The 19,710-nt window shown below is 36.3% G+C and overlaps 1 protein-coding gene across 6 annotated transcripts in view; it reads left to right on the top strand.

Moving 5' to 3' along the window:
* Positions 1–10,805, top strand: part of LOC309627466 (uncharacterized protein) — a 38,822-nt gene extending 28,017 nt beyond the window's left edge. For 5 of the 6 annotated variants that reach the window (XM_082389453.1, XM_082389455.1, XM_082389450.1 and 2 more), the window contains one exon: positions 10,606–10,805. In XM_082389453.1, the coding sequence (XP_082245579.1) occupies positions 10,606–10,743 (138 nt within the window). In that variant the 3' untranslated portion in view covers positions 10,744–10,805. Of the gene's footprint in view, positions 1–8,016 lie in introns of all 6 variants that reach the window. The other variant, XM_082389454.1, reaches the window with a different exon arrangement.
* The last annotated feature ends 8,905 nt before the right edge of the window (positions 10,806–19,710 follow it).

Raw genomic sequence — 19,710 nt, 5'->3', positions numbered from 1 at the left:
TGAACAACACTACACTGAACACCCTTGTACATGTCTTTTAGTACACATTCACAAAATGTTTCTAAGACAATGGTCTATAGAGTTTTTTGATCATATATACTTATTCATAAAATATTCTTGAGAATGCATTTAAATATATATAAATTATATATATTCTTCTATAATAATGTTATATATTAAAACATACTAAGTAGAAATTGAATGAGACAAAGATGAAATAAAATATTAAATAACTTTTCTTAAGAAAATTAAAACTATGTCTCTCTGATTAAGAAAAATTTTAATAATGTATTTTAATGATAGTGTGATTAAAAGTCAGATTTGATTACAAATGACTATTTTTTAAGTCTCTAAATATGGCAGGTAGAGTGTTCAAACTAGAAGCAGAGATATATCCTCTTTGTCATTTTCTTGTTTATCTTTGCCTTGTTAGTATAATTAAGCCACATGTCTACTTTAGCTTAGTTAAAACTAAATAATATTACCCATGTATTACCCATAATTCACTTACCCATATAAATTGTAGGTATTGCAATACACTACAAGAGAGTGGACAAAGTGGTCTGCAGTGGCCAGCTCTGCATCACTGTGGAATTTCCTCTCTACCCTCAAAACATCTTAACTTTCATGATTTACCATTTTACATCATACCTAGGGAAGATATCAGTGCCTATCCATATGTTAAATTTTAAATATTTTCATTTCCTTCTTGTTTCTTAGATTAAAATGAACAAATAGATATGGCTCTAATATTATTTTCCTGCTCTCCAGTGGGTCATCTTTTACAACCCCCTGGGATGCTAGATCCCATTTTTGACCCACCGTTCTATAATATATACATAGAAATGGAATTGCTGGATCTTAAAATATGTGCACCTTTGAATTAGCCAAATGTTTCAAAATTGCTTTCCAAAGTGTTGTGCCAGTTTATACTCCCATCGGCGCTGTATGAGATGCCCCATCGCTCCACACTGTCTTTCCAAAACCTGAGATTATTAGATTATAACTTTTAACAGTCTGGTAGGGGAAAGAAAGTAACTATTGTCTTGATTTGCATTTCCCTAATTTGGGATGACAGAGAGCAATTTTTGTTTATTAACCATTAGAGTTTCTTCTGTGAGTGGCCTGTTGATATCCTTTGCCCATTTTGCTAATGGGGTGCTTATCTTTTTTAATAATTTAGTATATATATAAAATACTAATTTTATAACTATTAGAATAGTGAATGAGTATATAATTCTTCATCCTAATACCTAGTTGTAGAAAGTGTAAAATATGTTCTCCCCGTATGTGGCTTGATTTTAACTTTGTGTATAGTGTCTTTTTTTAGGACAGAAGTCTTTTCTCTTTACTATTTTTTTTAATTAAAGTGTAGTTGATTTACACTGTTGTGTTAATTTCTGCTATAGAGCAAAGTGATTCAGTTATACATATATAACAATACATATACATTCTTTATATTCTTTTCCATTATGATTTATCATAGGATATTGAATATAGTTCTCTGTGCTGTACAGTAGGACCTTGTTGTTTATCCATTCTATATATAAAAGGTTACATCTGCTAACCCCATCCTCCAATCCATCCCTTCCCAACCCCCTCCCCCTTGGCAACCACCAGTCTTCTCTCTATGCCCGTGAGTCTGTTTCTGTTTCATAGATAGGTTCCTTTGTGTCATATTTTAGATTCCATATATAATGATATCATATGGTATTGGTCTTCCTCTTTCTGACTTACTTAGTATGATAATCTCTAGCTGCATCCATGTTGCTGCAGATGGCACTATTTCATTTTTTTATGGCTGAGTAGTATTCCATTGTATATATGTACCACTTCTTCTTTATCCATTTATCAGGACAGACGTCTTTAACTTTCATATAGGCAAATGTATCAGTCTTGCCCTTTATGCTTTCTGTGTCTTAAGAACGCCTTCCTTTCCCCAGGTTATAAAGATGCTCTTATGTTGTCTCCTAAAAGTTTTTATTCCTGCTTCTTAAACATGAATCTTTAAAACATCTGGAATTTTATTTTTGCATAAAATATGAGGTAGGAATCAAATTTTATTATTTTCTGTATAAATAACCAGTTGCCCAAATGACCATTTATTAAATAGCTCAGCCTTTCCCATTTGGTTTGTAATGCCAACCCTGCCACGTATAATGTTTCCATATGTAAACAATTTTTGTTCTTTTGATTCGTATGTATTATATTCTTCTGATCTATTTCTATTTCCTTGGGCCAGTACTACACCATTTGAGTTACTGTGGTTTTATGAGAAGTCTTAATATCTTATAGGGCAAGTTCGTCTACTTTCTCTTTTTTGGAAATTATGTTGGCAAGGCTTGCTTCTTTCTCTTTCGGGGAACTTTAGATTCTACATCTCAAGTTACACACACACACACACACACACACACACACACACACACACACACACAAATTGTTGGGGTATTAGTTGGAATTACATTAATATGGGGAGAACTGACACCTTTAAAATACTGTTTTCCCTTCTCTGAACATGCTATGTCTCTTCATTTTTCTAAGTCTCTTTCAAAATCTTTCAGTAGAGTTTTATAATTTTTCCCCTAAGGGTCTTGTACAACTTTTCTGAGATTTATTTCTTGATATCTTACAGTTTTTGTGGCTATTGTATATGATATTTTTTAAACTACATTTTCAAGAAATTTTTGGTTAATAGGAACACAGTTAATTTTTGCATACTGATTTTGTATCCCAAGTCTTGCTGAACTCTTTTATGGTAATATTGTTTGTCTGTGGATTTATTTGCATTTTCTACATAGAAATTCCATCATATATGAAAAATGACTGGATTTTTTTTTATCCTTTCCAATATGTATTTTCTTTGCTTCCTTGCTCATGCCTCCCTCTCAAGTTAAAGGCAACTACCTTGAGACCATTAGGCTTGGTTGGATAGGAAGCTTATACCCTTAATCTGATCTCTAATGCAGGGCACAATCTTTTTGTAATTGAGGTGAAATTCACATAACAAAAAATTAACATTTTAAAGTATACAATTCAGTGGTAATTGGTACATTCACAATGTTGTGTACCCACCACCTCTATCTAGTTCCAAAACATTTTATCACCCCAAAAAGAAACTTCATGCCCATTAAGCAATTACTCCCCAGCCTCTAACAACCAATAATCTACTTTCTGTCTCTATGGATTTACCAGTTCTGAGTATTTCATATAAATGGAATTATACAATCTGTTATCTTTTGTGTCTGGCTTCTTTCACTTAGCATGATGTTTTCGAGGGTCATCCATGTTGTAGCATGTATCAGTACTTCATTCCTTTTTGGCTGAATAATATTCCATTGTATGGATTTACCACAACTTGTTTATCCATTCATCAACTGATGGACATTTGTGTTGTTTCTGCCTTTTGGCTACTGTGAATAATGCTGCTATGAACATTTGTGTACAAGTTTTTGTTTGAATAGTTGTTTTCAGTTCTTTTATGTATGTACATAGGAATGGAATTGCTGGATTATATGGTAATTCTATTTTAACTTTTTGAGGAATTTCCAAACTATTTTCCACAGTGGTTGAACCATTTTACCTTCCCACCAGTAATGTAAGAGGGTTCCAGTTTCTCCACATCCTGTTCAACACTTGTTATTTTTCCTTCTTTTTTTTTATTATAGCCATCCTACCAGGTGTGAAGTGGTATCTTACTTTGATTTGCATTTCAAGTCATTTGCCCATTTTTAATAGGTTTGGGGGGGTTTTGTAATTGAGGAAGGGTAGAATCTTAGTGGGCATCTGTCATTAAAAGGCCTTTTCAATCTAATGTCTTATTATTTGGGCCCAAAAACCATCAGCTTATCCAATCTTCCAATGTTCCACATTTCTGCAGTCTCTCTATTCCTTTTCATTTCTTCTTGCAAACCAGCCAGTTGTTGCCTTGCTAAATGTAGCCAGTAACAAGAACTCACACTACTACCTTTCTATTTTCCAACCTTTTCTTCTAAAAGGACAGACTCGGTAGTATTTTGTCTGCCTTCCAAATTATCACAGGCCATAGTTTTAGCAAATATTTTACCCTGCAGAGCATTGGTCTCTATCTTTCCAGACTCTAATATCAGTTTCTTCTGTGCCTACCACCTGATGGCTAAGCCAGTGCTACATGTTTTAGAGTTCTGTATTGATAATAACAACATCTCATCCTACTACAATTTCACTATTAGAGAAACATTAGCTATACCAACATACCTCAAGTTTTCAGTGTTTTAACTCAACAGAGGTTAATTTCTCGGTATATAACAGTATAAGGCAGGCTTTCAGTGAGCAGACTTCCACAGGGTAATCCTGAAACCCAAGTTTTTTCCATTTTGTGACTCTGTCATTGCCTTTGGCCCCTCAGAATCTTTCAATTTCAGGTGGCAGCTGGTTAAACAGGGAGTGGAAGAAGCACATTTGCTTTGAGCCAGTTCAGCCCGAAAGTGACACCCATCATTTCTACTCACAATCTATTGGTAGGAATTAGTCTTATAGCTTTCCATAGGTACATGGGGTAGAGAGGGGACACAGCAAGGGGTGGGGTGAAAGGCCTGAGAAATGTGGTCTGTGATTGGACAGTCTTTTGCCAGCAACTGTACATTATGGAAGGGGAACTAAAGTCTTCAGTGGATAGCTGGCTGTCTTTATCACATCTGGAAGTTTATCACTAAGGGAAATTCTAAAGGAACTATAGATAGTGGTAAAGGTGTAGGTAACACTAAATGAATATTGACTGCAATATAGGTGACGAGAAGTGGTTGGATTCTGGATATATTTTTAAGGTGGAGCGAATTAGAGTTGCTGACAGATTGGCCATGAGGTGAGAGAGTCAAGAAAGACTCCAAAGCTTTGAGCCTAGTTAACAGGAAGGATGGAAATTGAGTAGTTTCATTGCTTTCCTCACGTGAGCCCAAGGGCTAGCCCGCTGTGAGCACTAAATCCTAAGCCCTGCCTGCATGGCAGAGGCCAACATCATCACCTTCCCAAATCCAGAGGAGCTGCACCATCAGAGCAACTTCTCACTGCTTTCCTAGGTTCCTGCACTTGGCCTTACTCTTACTTTCTTCCAAATCAGTTATGCATTTAAAAGTTTGCTTCTTATATTTTATCTAGCATTTCTGAGTAGTAATAGTGGCAGGGTTATAGGGTTACATAATCTACTATATCACTGGATCTATTACTTTTTAATTAGATTATATCATGTTTCTTTCTTATGAGAAAAGAGGCAACATCTAAATCCTAGAAAGTTATAGCAAAAAAATTAAGAGATTTTTCTTTTTCACTTTACTGCCTTCCAAACAAATCCCACTTTTATGTATACATTGTATTTTCATGATTACATGGGAAAAAATGACTTCCTCTTTGAAGCCAGTTGAGTAGAAGCAGCTCAATAAAAGATTAAATTTGGGACTTCCCTGGTGGTTCAGTGGTTTAAGACTCCCCACTTCCACTGCAGGGGCTGCCGGTTTGAGTCCTGGTCGGGAAACTAAGATCCCACATGCCATGCGCAGTGCAGCCAAAAAAAAAAAAAAAATAGGAAAAAAAATAAAGATGAAATTTGACTGAAATATTTTACTATTGTTCTCAGATTATTTTCACACAGATATCACATAATCATTCTCACTAAACCCTCTATTTTTGCCTAGCTAAATTAATTTTCTCTCTCTCTTTTTGTAAAAGACCCAACTATTCTTAAAAAGCAGATTTGGCTTTTTAACAAAAAGTAGGCCAACAGGCTTTCTGTCAGTCTGCCTACAGATAAATATGGGTCATGGATTTTAACTTGCAGGTTAAACATATACATTTATTTTGGAATCCTCTCAAAACTCCAATAAAATGATAGGTAAAACAACAATTAGAGATTTTAATGTATAAACCACTAGGATTTTTTAGAAAAAGAACAAGAGAAAAGAAATTTCAAAATTTTGGAAGCTAGGAAAATGGGTTCTGAGTACTTAATAGCCTCATTAGAGCAGTAAAAGCTCGAAAAACAAGCTTATAGCAGAAGATATTAAGATGCCAAATGATCCAGGCCATAGAACCTTGGAAAGGATCAGAAATTGGACACACATCATACTTCTAAAAGTAGACACACGGTACTTCTAAAAGCAGTATGGGTCTAGAAAGAAGAGACTGGGTATAAAGTCTTTAAAAGGAACATTTTACCTGTAGAGCCCCTTCCCGACTTTTTACAGCCACAGTTTCCTCTCCTTACCCCTGACAAAGGATAATAATTTGTATTATCTAAAGACAACAGACCTAAGAGAGTCTAAACTCATTTACCAGGTGCAGTTAAGGCCAGAGTGACCATCATATTAAAATTAGGTGGACTAAGTAAAACTCCGCATCCTGAATAGGGTGACCATTCCCCAAGCTCTCTCCCAGTCAGCTTCACCCAGGCAGGAGATTAGAGGATTCCTCCCTAAGAAAACTCACGAGGCCAAGGAAAAAAGACCTACAGATAGTGACCGACAGATATTGAGGCATTCCCCCAGTGAAATAGTCAGGCTTATACCAGATTATCCTATAGTGAAGCCCACCAAATGATAGCCCTCACTCACTCATATGGAGTTTCCAATCATCATTTTAGATCATGAGATATTTGAGAAAAATCTCTATGATAAAAAAAAATCAAAGTAAACAGAAAAAAGAAACTCAGACAAAACAGATAATGCAGAAGTAAAAGAAAGCTTCATTTAAAAAAAAAATCTCTCTGGGGGGAAGGATAAATTAGAAGTTTGGGATTAACATAAACACACTACTATGTATAAAATAGATAACCAGTAAGGACCTACTGTATAGCACAGGGAACTATACTCAATATTTTGTAATAACCTATAGTGGAAAAGAATCTGAAAAGGAATATATATATATATATATATATATATACACACATATACATATGTATGTATATCTGAATCACTGTGTTGTACACCTGAAACTTAACACAATATTGTAAATTATACTTCACTTAAAAGAAGCAAACAGGGCTTCCCTGGTGACGCAGTGGTTAAGAATCTGCCTGCCAATGCAGGGGACACGGGTTCGAGCCTCATTAGAGCAGTAAAAGCTGCTGGTCCGGGAAGATCCCACATGCCGCGGAGCAACTAAGCCCATGTGCCACAACTACTGAGCCTGAGCTCTAGAGCCTGCGAGCCACAACTGCTGAGCCCGTGTGCCTAGAGCCCGTGCTCCGCAACAAGAGAAGCCACCATAACAAAGAGTAGGCCCCACCCACCACAACTAGAGAAAGCCCACAGACAGCAACAAAGACCCAACGCAGCCAAGAATAAATAAATAAATTTATTTAAAAAAAAAAAAAAAAGACCTCTCTAATGTCTTGGGAGAAATAATAGAAGGTAATATTGTACAACCCTGAAACAAGAATGGAAAGCTACATAACAGCTTATTCATAGAACAAAAAGATCTTTTGGAATTTAAAACAACAGTAAAATTTTTAAATTAAATAGAATGATTGTAATATAAAGTTGAGATATTCTCTCAGAGAGCAGAGCAGAAAGAGAGAGAAAAGATAGAGAATCAGTCTAAGAGATCCAACATATGAATAACAGGATTTTCAGAAAAAGAAAATGAAGGAACCAGAGGGGAGAAAATCAGATTAATACAAGAAAAAATCCTACAACTAAATAACATGAATTTACAAATTCAATGAACAACAAAAGAGGATCATAGCAGGGCATGTAATCTTGAAATTATAGAACGTTAAAAAGGAAGAGAAGATTCTGAAGGTTTTTAGAGAGAAAAAACAAAGACTTGGCAATTAGAATAACAGATTTTGCAAAAGCAATATATGGGTGCTAAACAAAAATAAAGGAATGCTTTTAAAATTCTGAAGGAAAATGATTTCCACACTAGACTTCTATACCCAAATTACCAAGGGTAGAATAAAGACATTTCTAGGCATGTAAATTCTCAGAAACATATCTCCCACTCACCCTTTCTAAGCAGTTTTCAGCAGAAATTTTTCACCAACAGAAGGAAATAAATCAAGAAAGGGAATGAAATGAGACTGAAAAAACAAAAGGCCCAGCACAAGAGAAGGGCATTCCCAGGATACTGGTGCAGAAAGATCTGAAGATTAAAGCTATAGGTATAGCAAACCTAGACCCCAACCAAACCACATTGGAGTAGATCAAAAGGCTCTGTGAGGAACTTCAAGATAAAGCAGAAGGATCCAACAGAGGAACCATCAAAGGAAGGATATTTTCCAGCTCCTTTGGAGAGTTTAGGAATGAATTACTGGTTGGTAGATTAAAAACTAATAAATGAAAACATTTTAACTACCTACCTATTATTAGCTCTAGAGAAACCAAAAAGCTATACATTAAAGTCAATGTAGTCAAACATGCTCCATGTCTCAGGGAATAGTTACAAAGCTTTAATTAAACAAAAAGAATAGGAAAGAAAGGAAAGGTGTGTGTTTGGGGAAGGGGGGTTTGGAGGTACGGTAGGAGTTATATCCCCTTTTCTATAGTTGGAAACAGGAAAAATCAAGAAAAAAAAAATATATATATATATATATGTTTTCTAGCAATACAGAGGAAAACAAACAGCAGGAAAAAATAAACAGCTAAATGAGGTGCATTCAACAAGTATTTACTGAGCACCCACTACATGTCAGACAGTGTTCTAGGTCAGGGTTTCTCAACCGTGGCACACTCTGGACTGTCCTATGCATTGTAGGATATTCAACAGCATTCCTGGCTTCTATCCATTAGATGCCCACTAGCACCCCTACAGTCATGACAGTCAAAAATGTCTCCTGATATCACCAAAAGTCCTCTGGAGGGCAAAATTATCCCCGGGTGAGAACCACTGTTCCAGGAAATAGAGATACAGCAATTAACAAAACACACAAAAAAGAGCTGAAAGTGATTACCTCTGAAAAATAGGATCAGGTTGAGAAGGAGCAGAGCAGGAAAATGCAGTTTTTACTCATAAGCCTTACAGAATTCTGACTTTTCAAACTATATATACACACTACATTAATAAAAGAGAATAAATAATCTAAGAGAAAGATATAAAGTCCATTTATACCTTAATTCACTGTTTCTACACGAGGCAGTATAGAGTCATGCAATTCTAGATTTGAATTCCAGCTCCACCACTTACTCTAAATCTGAGGCAAGTAACTTAAACCTTTCTGAGCCTCATTTTCTTCAACACTATAAAACAGGAATATTCACCTAAGGTTATTATAAGTATTGCATATTATTATGCAAAAATACATATAATGCATGTCCTATAGTACCTGCACTTTAAGCATTCAATACATTATAACATCTTGGAAAGTATATGTAGTCACTAGCTTCCATACGCCAGATCCTTGAGAATAACCACCAGCATCTTGGATATATAAACCTGGGGCTCCCATAACTTGTCATATACTAGAGTCATGAGGCCATCTGAGTGGCATACCAGGACTCATGCCACTTATAGCATGCACTGTAATCATGTACATACCTTGATTTTGTTCTTGGGAAATCACCATATATACTGAGAGTAAAAAAGCAGATCTGATGCACGAAGAAAGATAACTGAAATATGTTAGAGTTTTACTTATCCAGGTGGCAGATAGCAGAAATCCATGTAAGCATCAAGCAATTTATTTGTATCACGACTATATGAAAAGCAGTTACATATATTTTAAAAATAAAAAGGAGTAGACCAAATGAAAACAATAAAGCTTACTTCAGGGGGTGGGGGGAAGGATTTCACAATTCCATGTGACCATGTTTCATTTCTCTCCACTGCTCCTTGGATTCTTTCAATAATCTTAATAAAATTTAATAAAAGTGAGCTATTTTGTTTAGGTTAATTAGGTTAAGATATGAAACTTTTTGTATCATACTTAACGAAGTCCATCTCATTATTCATCAGAATATTAATTAATTATAATAATGGCATAATTTATTCTTATATCCAGTCTCGATATACTATATTCACTATCTCAGTTAATCCTCACAATCTGGGCTACTATGTGGCAGATGCTATTATCCTCATTTAATAGATTTAGTCATTCATTTTTTCAACAAATACTATTATAATTGAACACCTGCTCTATGTTGTTCGCTGTTGGGAATATAGCAGTGAATGAAACAGAAAAAAAATCCCTGCCTTCATAGAACTTACGTTCTCAACAAACAACAATTAAGTAAAATGTACATATTGTTAGATAAGAGATAAGTACTTTGGAGAAAAATAATGTATTGAAGAGGAATAGGGCTTCTGGAATGGAGATGGGGTAGCAAGTTTAAATAGGGTTGTAGGGGATAGTGGAATTTAAGTAAAATCATGATGTAAAGATGAGGAAACTGAAGTTCAGAGAGTTAGTAACTTATTCAAGGTCACAAAATTAATAAAGCCAATAAAAGTATAGCTGAACACAATAAAGAATCTTGGTGCATCATTTTATAATAGCTGCTCAGACCTATTGAGACTTTCTGTGATTGGTCAAACACAAATTAAATCTGTTCCTCTAAATCATTCTAATAAGTATTGTAGTGTGCACATTAATCCAGAAATGGAAAGAAAACATTAAATTTGTGTTTATTTTCATTTCAGGCCAAAGAATCCCAAAAAACAAGAAAGATTCTTGGGAGGATATGGTGGAAACACTTCAAAAAGATTATAGTCATCACCATGGCCATTCTCCTTTCAGTCATCATCATTCTTTTAAGTACAAATGTAATACCAGCTTGACCCTTCTCCCCATCCCCAGCAGGTACCAATAAATTGTTATATGTAATTATAGAGTTCTACAACCAACGATTACAAAAGCCTTCTCTAGTGGTAGGAGGAATGGAGGAAAAGGGGGTTGGAAGTATTTCCTTGTCCCTTTAGTGTTCCTTGACTCTTGTCTTTGTACCTCTCCCATTTCTGTAATCCCATTTGTTTTTTTTTTTACCACTGCTCCACTACTCTTCTCTTTGTTAATACTACAAGCACATACCCTGAAATCAGACTGCCAAGCTTCAACTCTCCACTCTGCCACATACCATATAGATGACTTTGGACAAGTTGGTTAACCTTTGACCCTGTTTCCTCATCTTTAAAATGGAGCTAATAATAATAATATCGCATAGAGTTGTTGTCTACCACATAGAAAATGCTATTTAAGTGTTAACTATTACTTAATAGGAAAGATGATTGCATTTATGGCATTGATTAAATCCCCATCATCTTACTCCTTACTCAGAAATGACCTTAAAATTCCCTTAGAAATAAGAATCCTTACATGAGTACAGTCCAGATACACAGTCACCTCTTCTACATATTCTTTCATTTGAAATGAAAATTCAAACCATTGTGTTTTATACTAGGCATTTCTTTGGGTAAAGATTAAAAAATTAGGAAACTTTATCATTTCTCTAATAAATCACAGGTCATGTCTTCTATTTTACCACCCTAACAGCTTTTTTTTCTTTTTAACTGATACACTTCATCCAATAACCTTGAATCACTAAGATTTCTAAAACCCAAAACGTTCAACTTCACTTCACAGTTGGTTACAGTTTCATGAATTCTATCTATTTCCTAAGTGGGACCTTGAGGTCTAAAGTAGGTTTTAAAAATCATAAAAATCATAGTGATTCATGGGGAAGAATAAAAAGATTAGAACAGGGGTTCCTGACTACCAGAGAACTCATTTTAATTCTTATAATGATCAAATATCAGCATTTTAAATAGGTCCCAATTCCTCCAGCACAACATCACCTTTGCATTCACAAAATATTTTTTAAAGCATTTTAAATGTTAGAAACTTTTGGAGTTTCTGTAATTTATACCCAGGAAAAAAAAGTATAGTCTGACATATGTACTAAGTGCTTTGGGGCAGAGGTGTCTCATTAAATTTTACAATGACATGAAGAGGTAAAAACTATTAAGACAGTATAATGTAAAGCACATAAAACTGGCTGGCACGTAAGTGCTATGTAATGTTAGTTCATATTATTTTTATTTTGCATATGAGAAAATAGCAATGTTAAATGGCATGTTCAAGATCACACAGCTAGAAGGCTGAGATTTTACTGATTCAAGTACTGACTGAGGTATATAGTCACGAAACCCACATGTTTAACTCAGAGTATATTATCTGACCCCTTAAATTAATTGTGGGCCAGACAACACACATCAGTACTATTTTGCTTTGGACCAGGTTAGTAGGTTGTTTTGGGGGGGTAGAGATAGGAATCTGAAGGAATATTGAGAGGAGATATTGTCATGCATTTTGCTGCCATTATTTTTGTAGCCCTATAAAATTTGCCTCCAATTATTTCGATAATTTATAATTATGTACAAAACAATGTATTTGTATCCTGATTGCCAGTGAATACTAGGATATTTATTGCCAAAAGACATCAAATTTAACACCTAATCTAGCCACCACACCACCCCCAATTTTACATTTTAGGATGCCAAGACCCAGAAGCCTAAAAAATAAATAAAATGCCTTTGCAACCTCCCTCCACTTGCAGCGTGTTTAAAGCACAGGCTATCACCCTGGTTCCAGGCAGCACGTCCCATGTAATACCTGTTTTCCTAGGCAGTCTTAAATAGAGTTTAAGAGTCTTCCAGATGACTTCTATTTTTATGAACTGTTGAAAGCTGCTAGGAAGAAGTAAGCAAAGCACTCATTTAGTAAAGTGTTTCCCTGCTATTTGTGCAACATCTAGCAGAATGTACCTGAGTAGAAAGAAACAAATATTAAGACCTTAGATTTTTTCATTTATGCATTCAAATATTGTTGAGTTCCTCCTCTGCACCAAAACAGTCCTAAATCATTAGGATTTATTCTAAGTTACCACATTGATAGAGATAACAGATGTTTGAGAAATTAACGGCTGTATATAGAAGTATAAGAAATGGTCCTGATCCTAAGGGAAGCGTACATTCCAGTTGAGGCAAGACCAACAAAGATCATAAACACGTTAAAATAACATCTACTAAGTGATGCATTGTGTGGCAGGGAAAAAATACAAGAAAGATAATGATCAACACTGGCTCCAGTCACTGAGGAAGATCTGCACACTTATAAGTGGGATGGGAATTGGACCTTATTAGAAATCAAATTTATCTCAATAGGTAAAGGCAGTCCAGTTAATATTGTTACTGAGCACTGATATGCCAGTAGCTGTTGAAGTACTTTATTTTTATTTAATCCTCACAACAACCCTGAGGTGGGTACTATTATTATTTCCATTTTACAGATAAGAAAACTGAAGCACAAGTTAGGTCACTTGCCAGAGTCCACTGGGCTAACATAGTAAGAGGAAAAAAGATGAACAAATGAAGACACTGCTTGCTGTGTGGGTGGAGAAAGTGGACTAGACCTTGGGAGTTCAGTCGTGCATTCATTCATTCACTCAGATGGACTGCAGCAGAGCTCAGCTTTCCGTTCTCTTCATTTTCCACACTCTCCAGGGTGCTTTTATTCACTCCCATGGCATTGCCTTCTCCAGCAATAACCTTCCTTCTGAATTCCAAACCATTTTCTCTACTGGAGACATCCACTTGGATAACGTGCAAACACCTGAAATATTAAATCCTAAAACTCGTATATATTCTTCTTCCTTTCCCCACAAAACTGCTACTGGACCTTATCTCCTGTGTCTATATAGGGGATCACAGCTATTCTGTGATCTAGAACTTAGTCTACTGTGACTCCTCCCTTCTGCTTATCTCCTTTTCCCAAATTACCAAAATCACAGAGCTTCCACATGAAATCTCCTGAAGACTCACAGCAGGGAAGCCCAGAAGAGACAGAAGCAAAAGTAGGGAGTCCCTGCAGGTGCCCAGGCAAGCTTCAAAAAGGGCACTCATCCCCATCATGGTGGACAACTATGTGTGTCTACTCCCCTCCAGCCTTTTTTGTATTCGGACTGCCTAGCACATATAGACAGACATTAACATTTGACACTTTTTCATATGCATGATTTCCATAGCTCTTAAACATGATCACAGCAATAAATATGAAGCTTTGGTTTTCAACGCTCAGCATCAGAATCACCTGGGGATCCTAATAAGACAGTGTAGGCTGTCTGGGCTCCAAGCCTGAAGATTCTGCTTAAGGTTGGGGTGGTGCCTCAAAGTGTATGTGTTTAACCCCATTCAGTGTATGAAGCTGAGAACGACTAACATCAAAGCACTTTTCACATACCTATCATTTAATGTCCATACCTAAAGAACATCTAATTTTACAGTTGGAAAAACTGATGCTTGTTGGAGAAGTTCAATTGTATTTTCCCAACATCACAGGGCAAATGACAGAGTGGGACCTCTGAACCATTCACTTGAAATATCTATTCCATTCAACATATTAAACAAGAATTTTTAAAATATCTACAAAATAGAATGTCCCACACATTCTAATAAATCTGAAAGAATTATTTTAACTTGTTTTGAAAATTCGTTATCTCATTATAGTCTTCGCAGAAGCTAGAACAAAATGCATTATTTAATTCCGGCCCGAATTTTAGACAAACCACAGGCTGGTTACAGGAAAACAGGTCGTTTGAGGTGAAGCCCCTGCTCAGCACCACACCATGACCCACCATGATGGGAACCTCTCTTGGCAAGCCAGCACTGAGTGACCCACATTCCTTAAAGAGTTCTCAGAGGAACGTAGGAAATGTAATAATGAAATGATACTGTTAGTTTCTTTCTGTATTTACGTTGAGTATGGGTACCTTGGTTAACATTATTGCTATTGTACACATCTAATTTGATTTGCCATTTTTTGAAAAATTTGTCTGCATAGAGAGTAAATGCATTCCCAGCCCTTTTAGTGGTTTCACTACAGTTTGACAGCAAGCCCAGTAGAGGCTAAAGACTGAACATCCCCATATAAAATATTCCTACTCTTGGTATCCTTTCTCATGAACATTCTGGAGAAAACTGGAAATTGCTCTTTTTTCTTCCATCAAAATCTCAACCTGTAATACTGTTTAACCAATTATGCATCGCTAACTTTAAAAAGAATCCCATCATTTAACATTGTCATTTTAAACATGACAGTAGTTGCCTTACCTTCCCAAGTAAGAAAATAAGACCTACGTTATTTCAAGAAATTCATCCAAGAGGGGAAACCTTAAAAAAAAAAAAAAAAAAAAGACAGTGCAAAAAATGCATGACTGCTGTTAAGAGTTTAATTTTAAGACAAAAGCACTACATTATAATTTAAACAATCTTTCAGAAAAGATAGTGCAAATCAAAACCCCATTAAAGCCCGCTATAAACTTCACATGAAGATTCTAGAAGTAGGCTTCTAGAACTGGAAACACTTGGTTCCAACAAAATCTGCTTAGGGAGAATATGTCTTGAAAATGTCAAATGGTACAGAGAACATTATGTTGGTTTAGAATCAAGTCAACCAGGTTCTAAAAAAAGACATGCTGATAGGTCTTAATACATATAATTAGTTGTAGCATGCTTTATTTATCAATTATTGTAGAAGCAGTTTACAACAAATTTCTGAGTATTTCGAAGTTTTCTTTATTGCCTTAGCCAATCTCTTAACTACACTGCAATAATTATATAGCCATCTTCCAATTTCTACTTTTAAAAGGGTTCCACTTCATCAGTCTGAGATTGGCAAATGTTCTCTAAAAATGGGATAAAGCCCTGTGTAACCCAAGGCCATCCATACAACAAAGGGGCAATTATATAAATTCCTTTTCTCAAGTATTTGTTCAAAGCATAGCTTTCTATGACATGTTAAATGTCACATTTAGGTACTGGCATTAACACAACTGTTAAGTGTCTTCCAATATTTTAAAGAAAAATTTCAAAAAGCCAGGAAAGTAACCTTGCTTTCAAATTCTAAAATACAAACAGAATATAGCCTACACAAATAAAATGTGTATCAACTAACCTTGAAATAAACTATCTTTCCCAACACCGAGGAACTTAGGTAATTTTCTCAAAATAGAATCCAATAACCCTAATATCAATGTTTAACAAATTCGGACCTATCTGTACTTTCTCTGAAGACTTTAAAGAATTCCTCCCATGACAACTGATTTGGACTGCTGAAACAAGGAACACCTTGTTCTTACTTAGGATTTCATTCCTACAAAGTATCTCACCCTTTTAAAGTAGTAAAATAATTTTGTAAAGTCCTTTTTTCATGCCCTTTAAGCACCTGTCCCCCCAAATTATCCACCTCTACAGAGCTTACTGGAGAAAATTAACATTTAGCAGTTACCCCTCTGCTCTGTCTTCCTAAGTTATATATTCCCTTGGATCCTGCAGTCTTTACCCAAAGCTACTATACTATAGCCACTTATAAAGGGAAGCTGTTGGAATTATCTCCTTCATGAGAATCTAAAAGATGCTTACGGACAATAGGGCAATATATAACTAGCCCAACTCAAGACAACAGAAAAAGTCAGTTTCAAACAGAGTTGCTGATTACCAATTAATAATAATGGAATGAATGAATGAAGTCAGTGACAAACCAAAGGGGGCAATATGCAGGCAACAGGGGAATGTACTGCCTCTGAAGGGTTGAATACCAACCACCTGCCCCCACCACCTCCCTTCCGGCGTGGTGTGGTACGCTGCTGCTCGTTGTACTCCCATTAGAATGCTAAGTCTATTTTTTTTCTTTCAAGCTAGACTTAGGGTCCGTGATTAAAATGCTTGAGTGGTATAAGTTTTATGAAACGTGCACCTTTATTTGTCTTTACATGAGATAAAAGTAAAAACAGAAAAACAAAAAATCCTTATGAAACAGCAAGCTTAACTCTAACCACCTTAAAACAACAGTCCTTACAACTTCAGTGTAGGTAAGATCACTTGTTTTGTGTGAAATACAGAATCCCAGGGAACACCTCCAAACAATACTGATTCTGATATAAATAGCCTGCAGATCTTTGAAATACCAACCAGATTATAATCAACCCTCCCCCAACTTTCCAGATTATAGGCAATTGACAGCAATATACAGCCCAACCCAACTTACACAACTGGATCTTGCTAGAATCATGTTACACATGCAAAATTTCAGACTAGACTCCTAATTATAGCCAGTAGTGAAGAAAGGATAAAGTATGCATTCTTCTCAACTTTTCAAAAGTAGGTAGTAACAGTCAGTCTTCATGAAGTCTGGGGTCATCCGTAAGTATTAGTACACTGATAAATTGCACTATTAAGTAAACTGCATCCAAAGAAATTTACTTTATTGAGATGTGCGTCCATTATGCATGGATCTAGATTTTTACATTTCAGGTTAATCTGACTCCAAACCAAATAAACTCATTATACATTTCAGGACCAACACAAATACTGTGATGGACAGTGGGATCAGTCCTTGTTTTAAAATTCCCAATACCTCAAGGCCATAAACATAAAGTACTTTTGAAGTACAAGACAACTTCAAAGAACTTTCCCAAGCAGTAAAACAAAGCACATAAAGTATAGAATACAAAGACCTAATAATCAGATCCTAATGTTATTGAGACTACCTTTCAAAACTATCTCAGCATGAATGGCACCTGGATAGGTGTCCACACACTATATTCTAACTTGTATACAACAAAGAACAGTGAAGCAATTGCCATCCGAATGTGGAAAGAGTAATGTGGCAACAGGAAACCTGTTACAATACATATCTGAAGGTTAGAAAAGGAGTTAAGAGGAAACCCAGAACCCCAGGAAGAGAGATTAACTCACCTGGTAGCAAACATCTAGTAAACCAAAAGGTATCAAAATTTGACTTAGGACAACAGACCTAGAAAGGGGGGTTCGTAGCTCTAACAGGGTCTACAAAACTGATGGGAGAACTGAAATCAAAGCTTCCTAACACTGTCCAATAGGTAAATGAGATTTGTTCTATAATAAACTAGCAAACTACTTGTAAACTACTTTGCTGGCCAAATTTTAGAAGGGTACTGGACTACTTACATTTTGTCTCCCCAAATCTGTCATTACTGCACACAAAAAGGGTGCTAAAAGTAAACAATACCACTTCTGGTCTCCTCTGAAAACCTACTACAACCCATTACTTAAAAAAAAAAGAGGGGGGCAACATAAAAAATATATAAGGTCAAAGAAAATGGGAGAGGGAATTCCCTGGCGGTCCAGTGGTTTTAGACTCTGTGCTTTCATTGCCATGGGCGCAGGTTCAATCCCTGGACTGGGAACAAAGATCCCACAAGCCATGCAGCCAAAAAACAAACAAAAAAAAGAAAATGGGAGAGGAAACAACTACAAAATTTTGGAAGCTGCAAACCTTTGAATAAATGGCAACTAAGGAGACAAGAAAACTGAATATTCTGTCAGCAGTGAGGATATTTCAGATTGTACCACAGAACCCCCAAAGGCTTATTAGCAATCAGCAGCCCAGGTATCTCTGTAAACAGAGGTGAAAGGGACTAAAAGAGGATTGGTTGAAAGTCTGTTTGACAAGCAGTTAAACCTCCAGATCCCCTCTGTACTGCTGGACAACTGAACTCTTCCATCCTGGCAGAAACTTGTCTGAAGCAGGTAAGAGGGTGGTCTTCGGACTCAATAGGCATACAGTGATGAAAATAAAGGAGTTCAAGTAGTTTACTTGTTCAGATCCCTCAGGTTTCTCCCCTCACTGGGATCTCAGAACACTGGCAGCCAGGTTTTTTACCCTCCAGGCAGCAGAGTAGAAAAAGACTTCTCTGATGAACCTGATCAGCTCAAGGAAGGAAAAAAAAAATGTATCAAGAGGTTCCTCAATAAAATGACACAGCCCAATCACCCAGTAGTGAACCCCATGGTTGACAAGTACCCATCCCTCAGCCCCACACACAAATTCACAACATCCAAGCTGCTTTAAAAATGCTGCTCTCCTAAATATGAGACAAGGATCACCAAACATCTGAGGAAGATTACAGGCAGAGGCCAAAGCAACAGGAAAGAAAAGCAACTTGGAGGAAACAAACTCTGAAAGTTAACTTTAGACTTGAATAAAAGATAATGCACACCCATGTAAGAACAGGTTACTACTTACAACACAGGTTGGAGGAAGAGGTCTTAGATATTAGATGACTGAAATTAAAAACCTTAAAAGAAAGTTGAAAGATTAAGTTGTAAAAATCGCTCAAAGGGTAACAGCCTGCAATGGAAAATAGGAAAACCAGGTGCGCAGGGCTCACACCCAAAAAACAATTCTAGAGGAAAGACTGGGGTGGTGAAGGACATGAGGAAAACATCAGCTCCAGTAACATTTCCCAGGATTGAAGAGCATGTTTACACAGTGACAGGACCCACTGAGTGCTCAGCACAATGGATGAAACAAACCCAAGATAGTCATGAAATTGGAGAACACTGATGATAGTGGTAAAACCCTAAGCATTTCACATGAATGATGAAATATCAAAACAGCATCAAATCTCTTCACTAAACCTTGAATTCTCTATTGAGCCAAACTAGTAATTCAGTTACGAGGCTGGAAGAGACATTTATAGATGGGAAGGCCTTAGAAGCAGGAAGATGGGCTATACGAAAGCCAGCCCTGGGATTCAAGAAATAAAGGACCTAAGTTGACAGGCACAAGGGAACGCCCCAGAATGACGGCAAAGCCCCAACTCAAGTTATTCAACAATTCTGAAGGGCAAGGAGTTCAGATTGAAATATAGAAGACCTAAGAAAAACATGAAGCTGATAAATGGATTTGTATAAGAGGAGAGTTTTTTA

Source organism: Balaenoptera borealis (assembly GCF_965194805.1).
Source record: "Balaenoptera borealis genome assembly, chromosome: 4".
Classification (NCBI taxonomy): Eukaryota; Metazoa; Chordata; class Mammalia; order Artiodactyla; family Balaenopteridae; genus Balaenoptera; species Balaenoptera borealis.
Note: the sequence above shows the minus strand (reverse complement) of the source record. Positions and strands in the feature narration are given on the sequence as shown.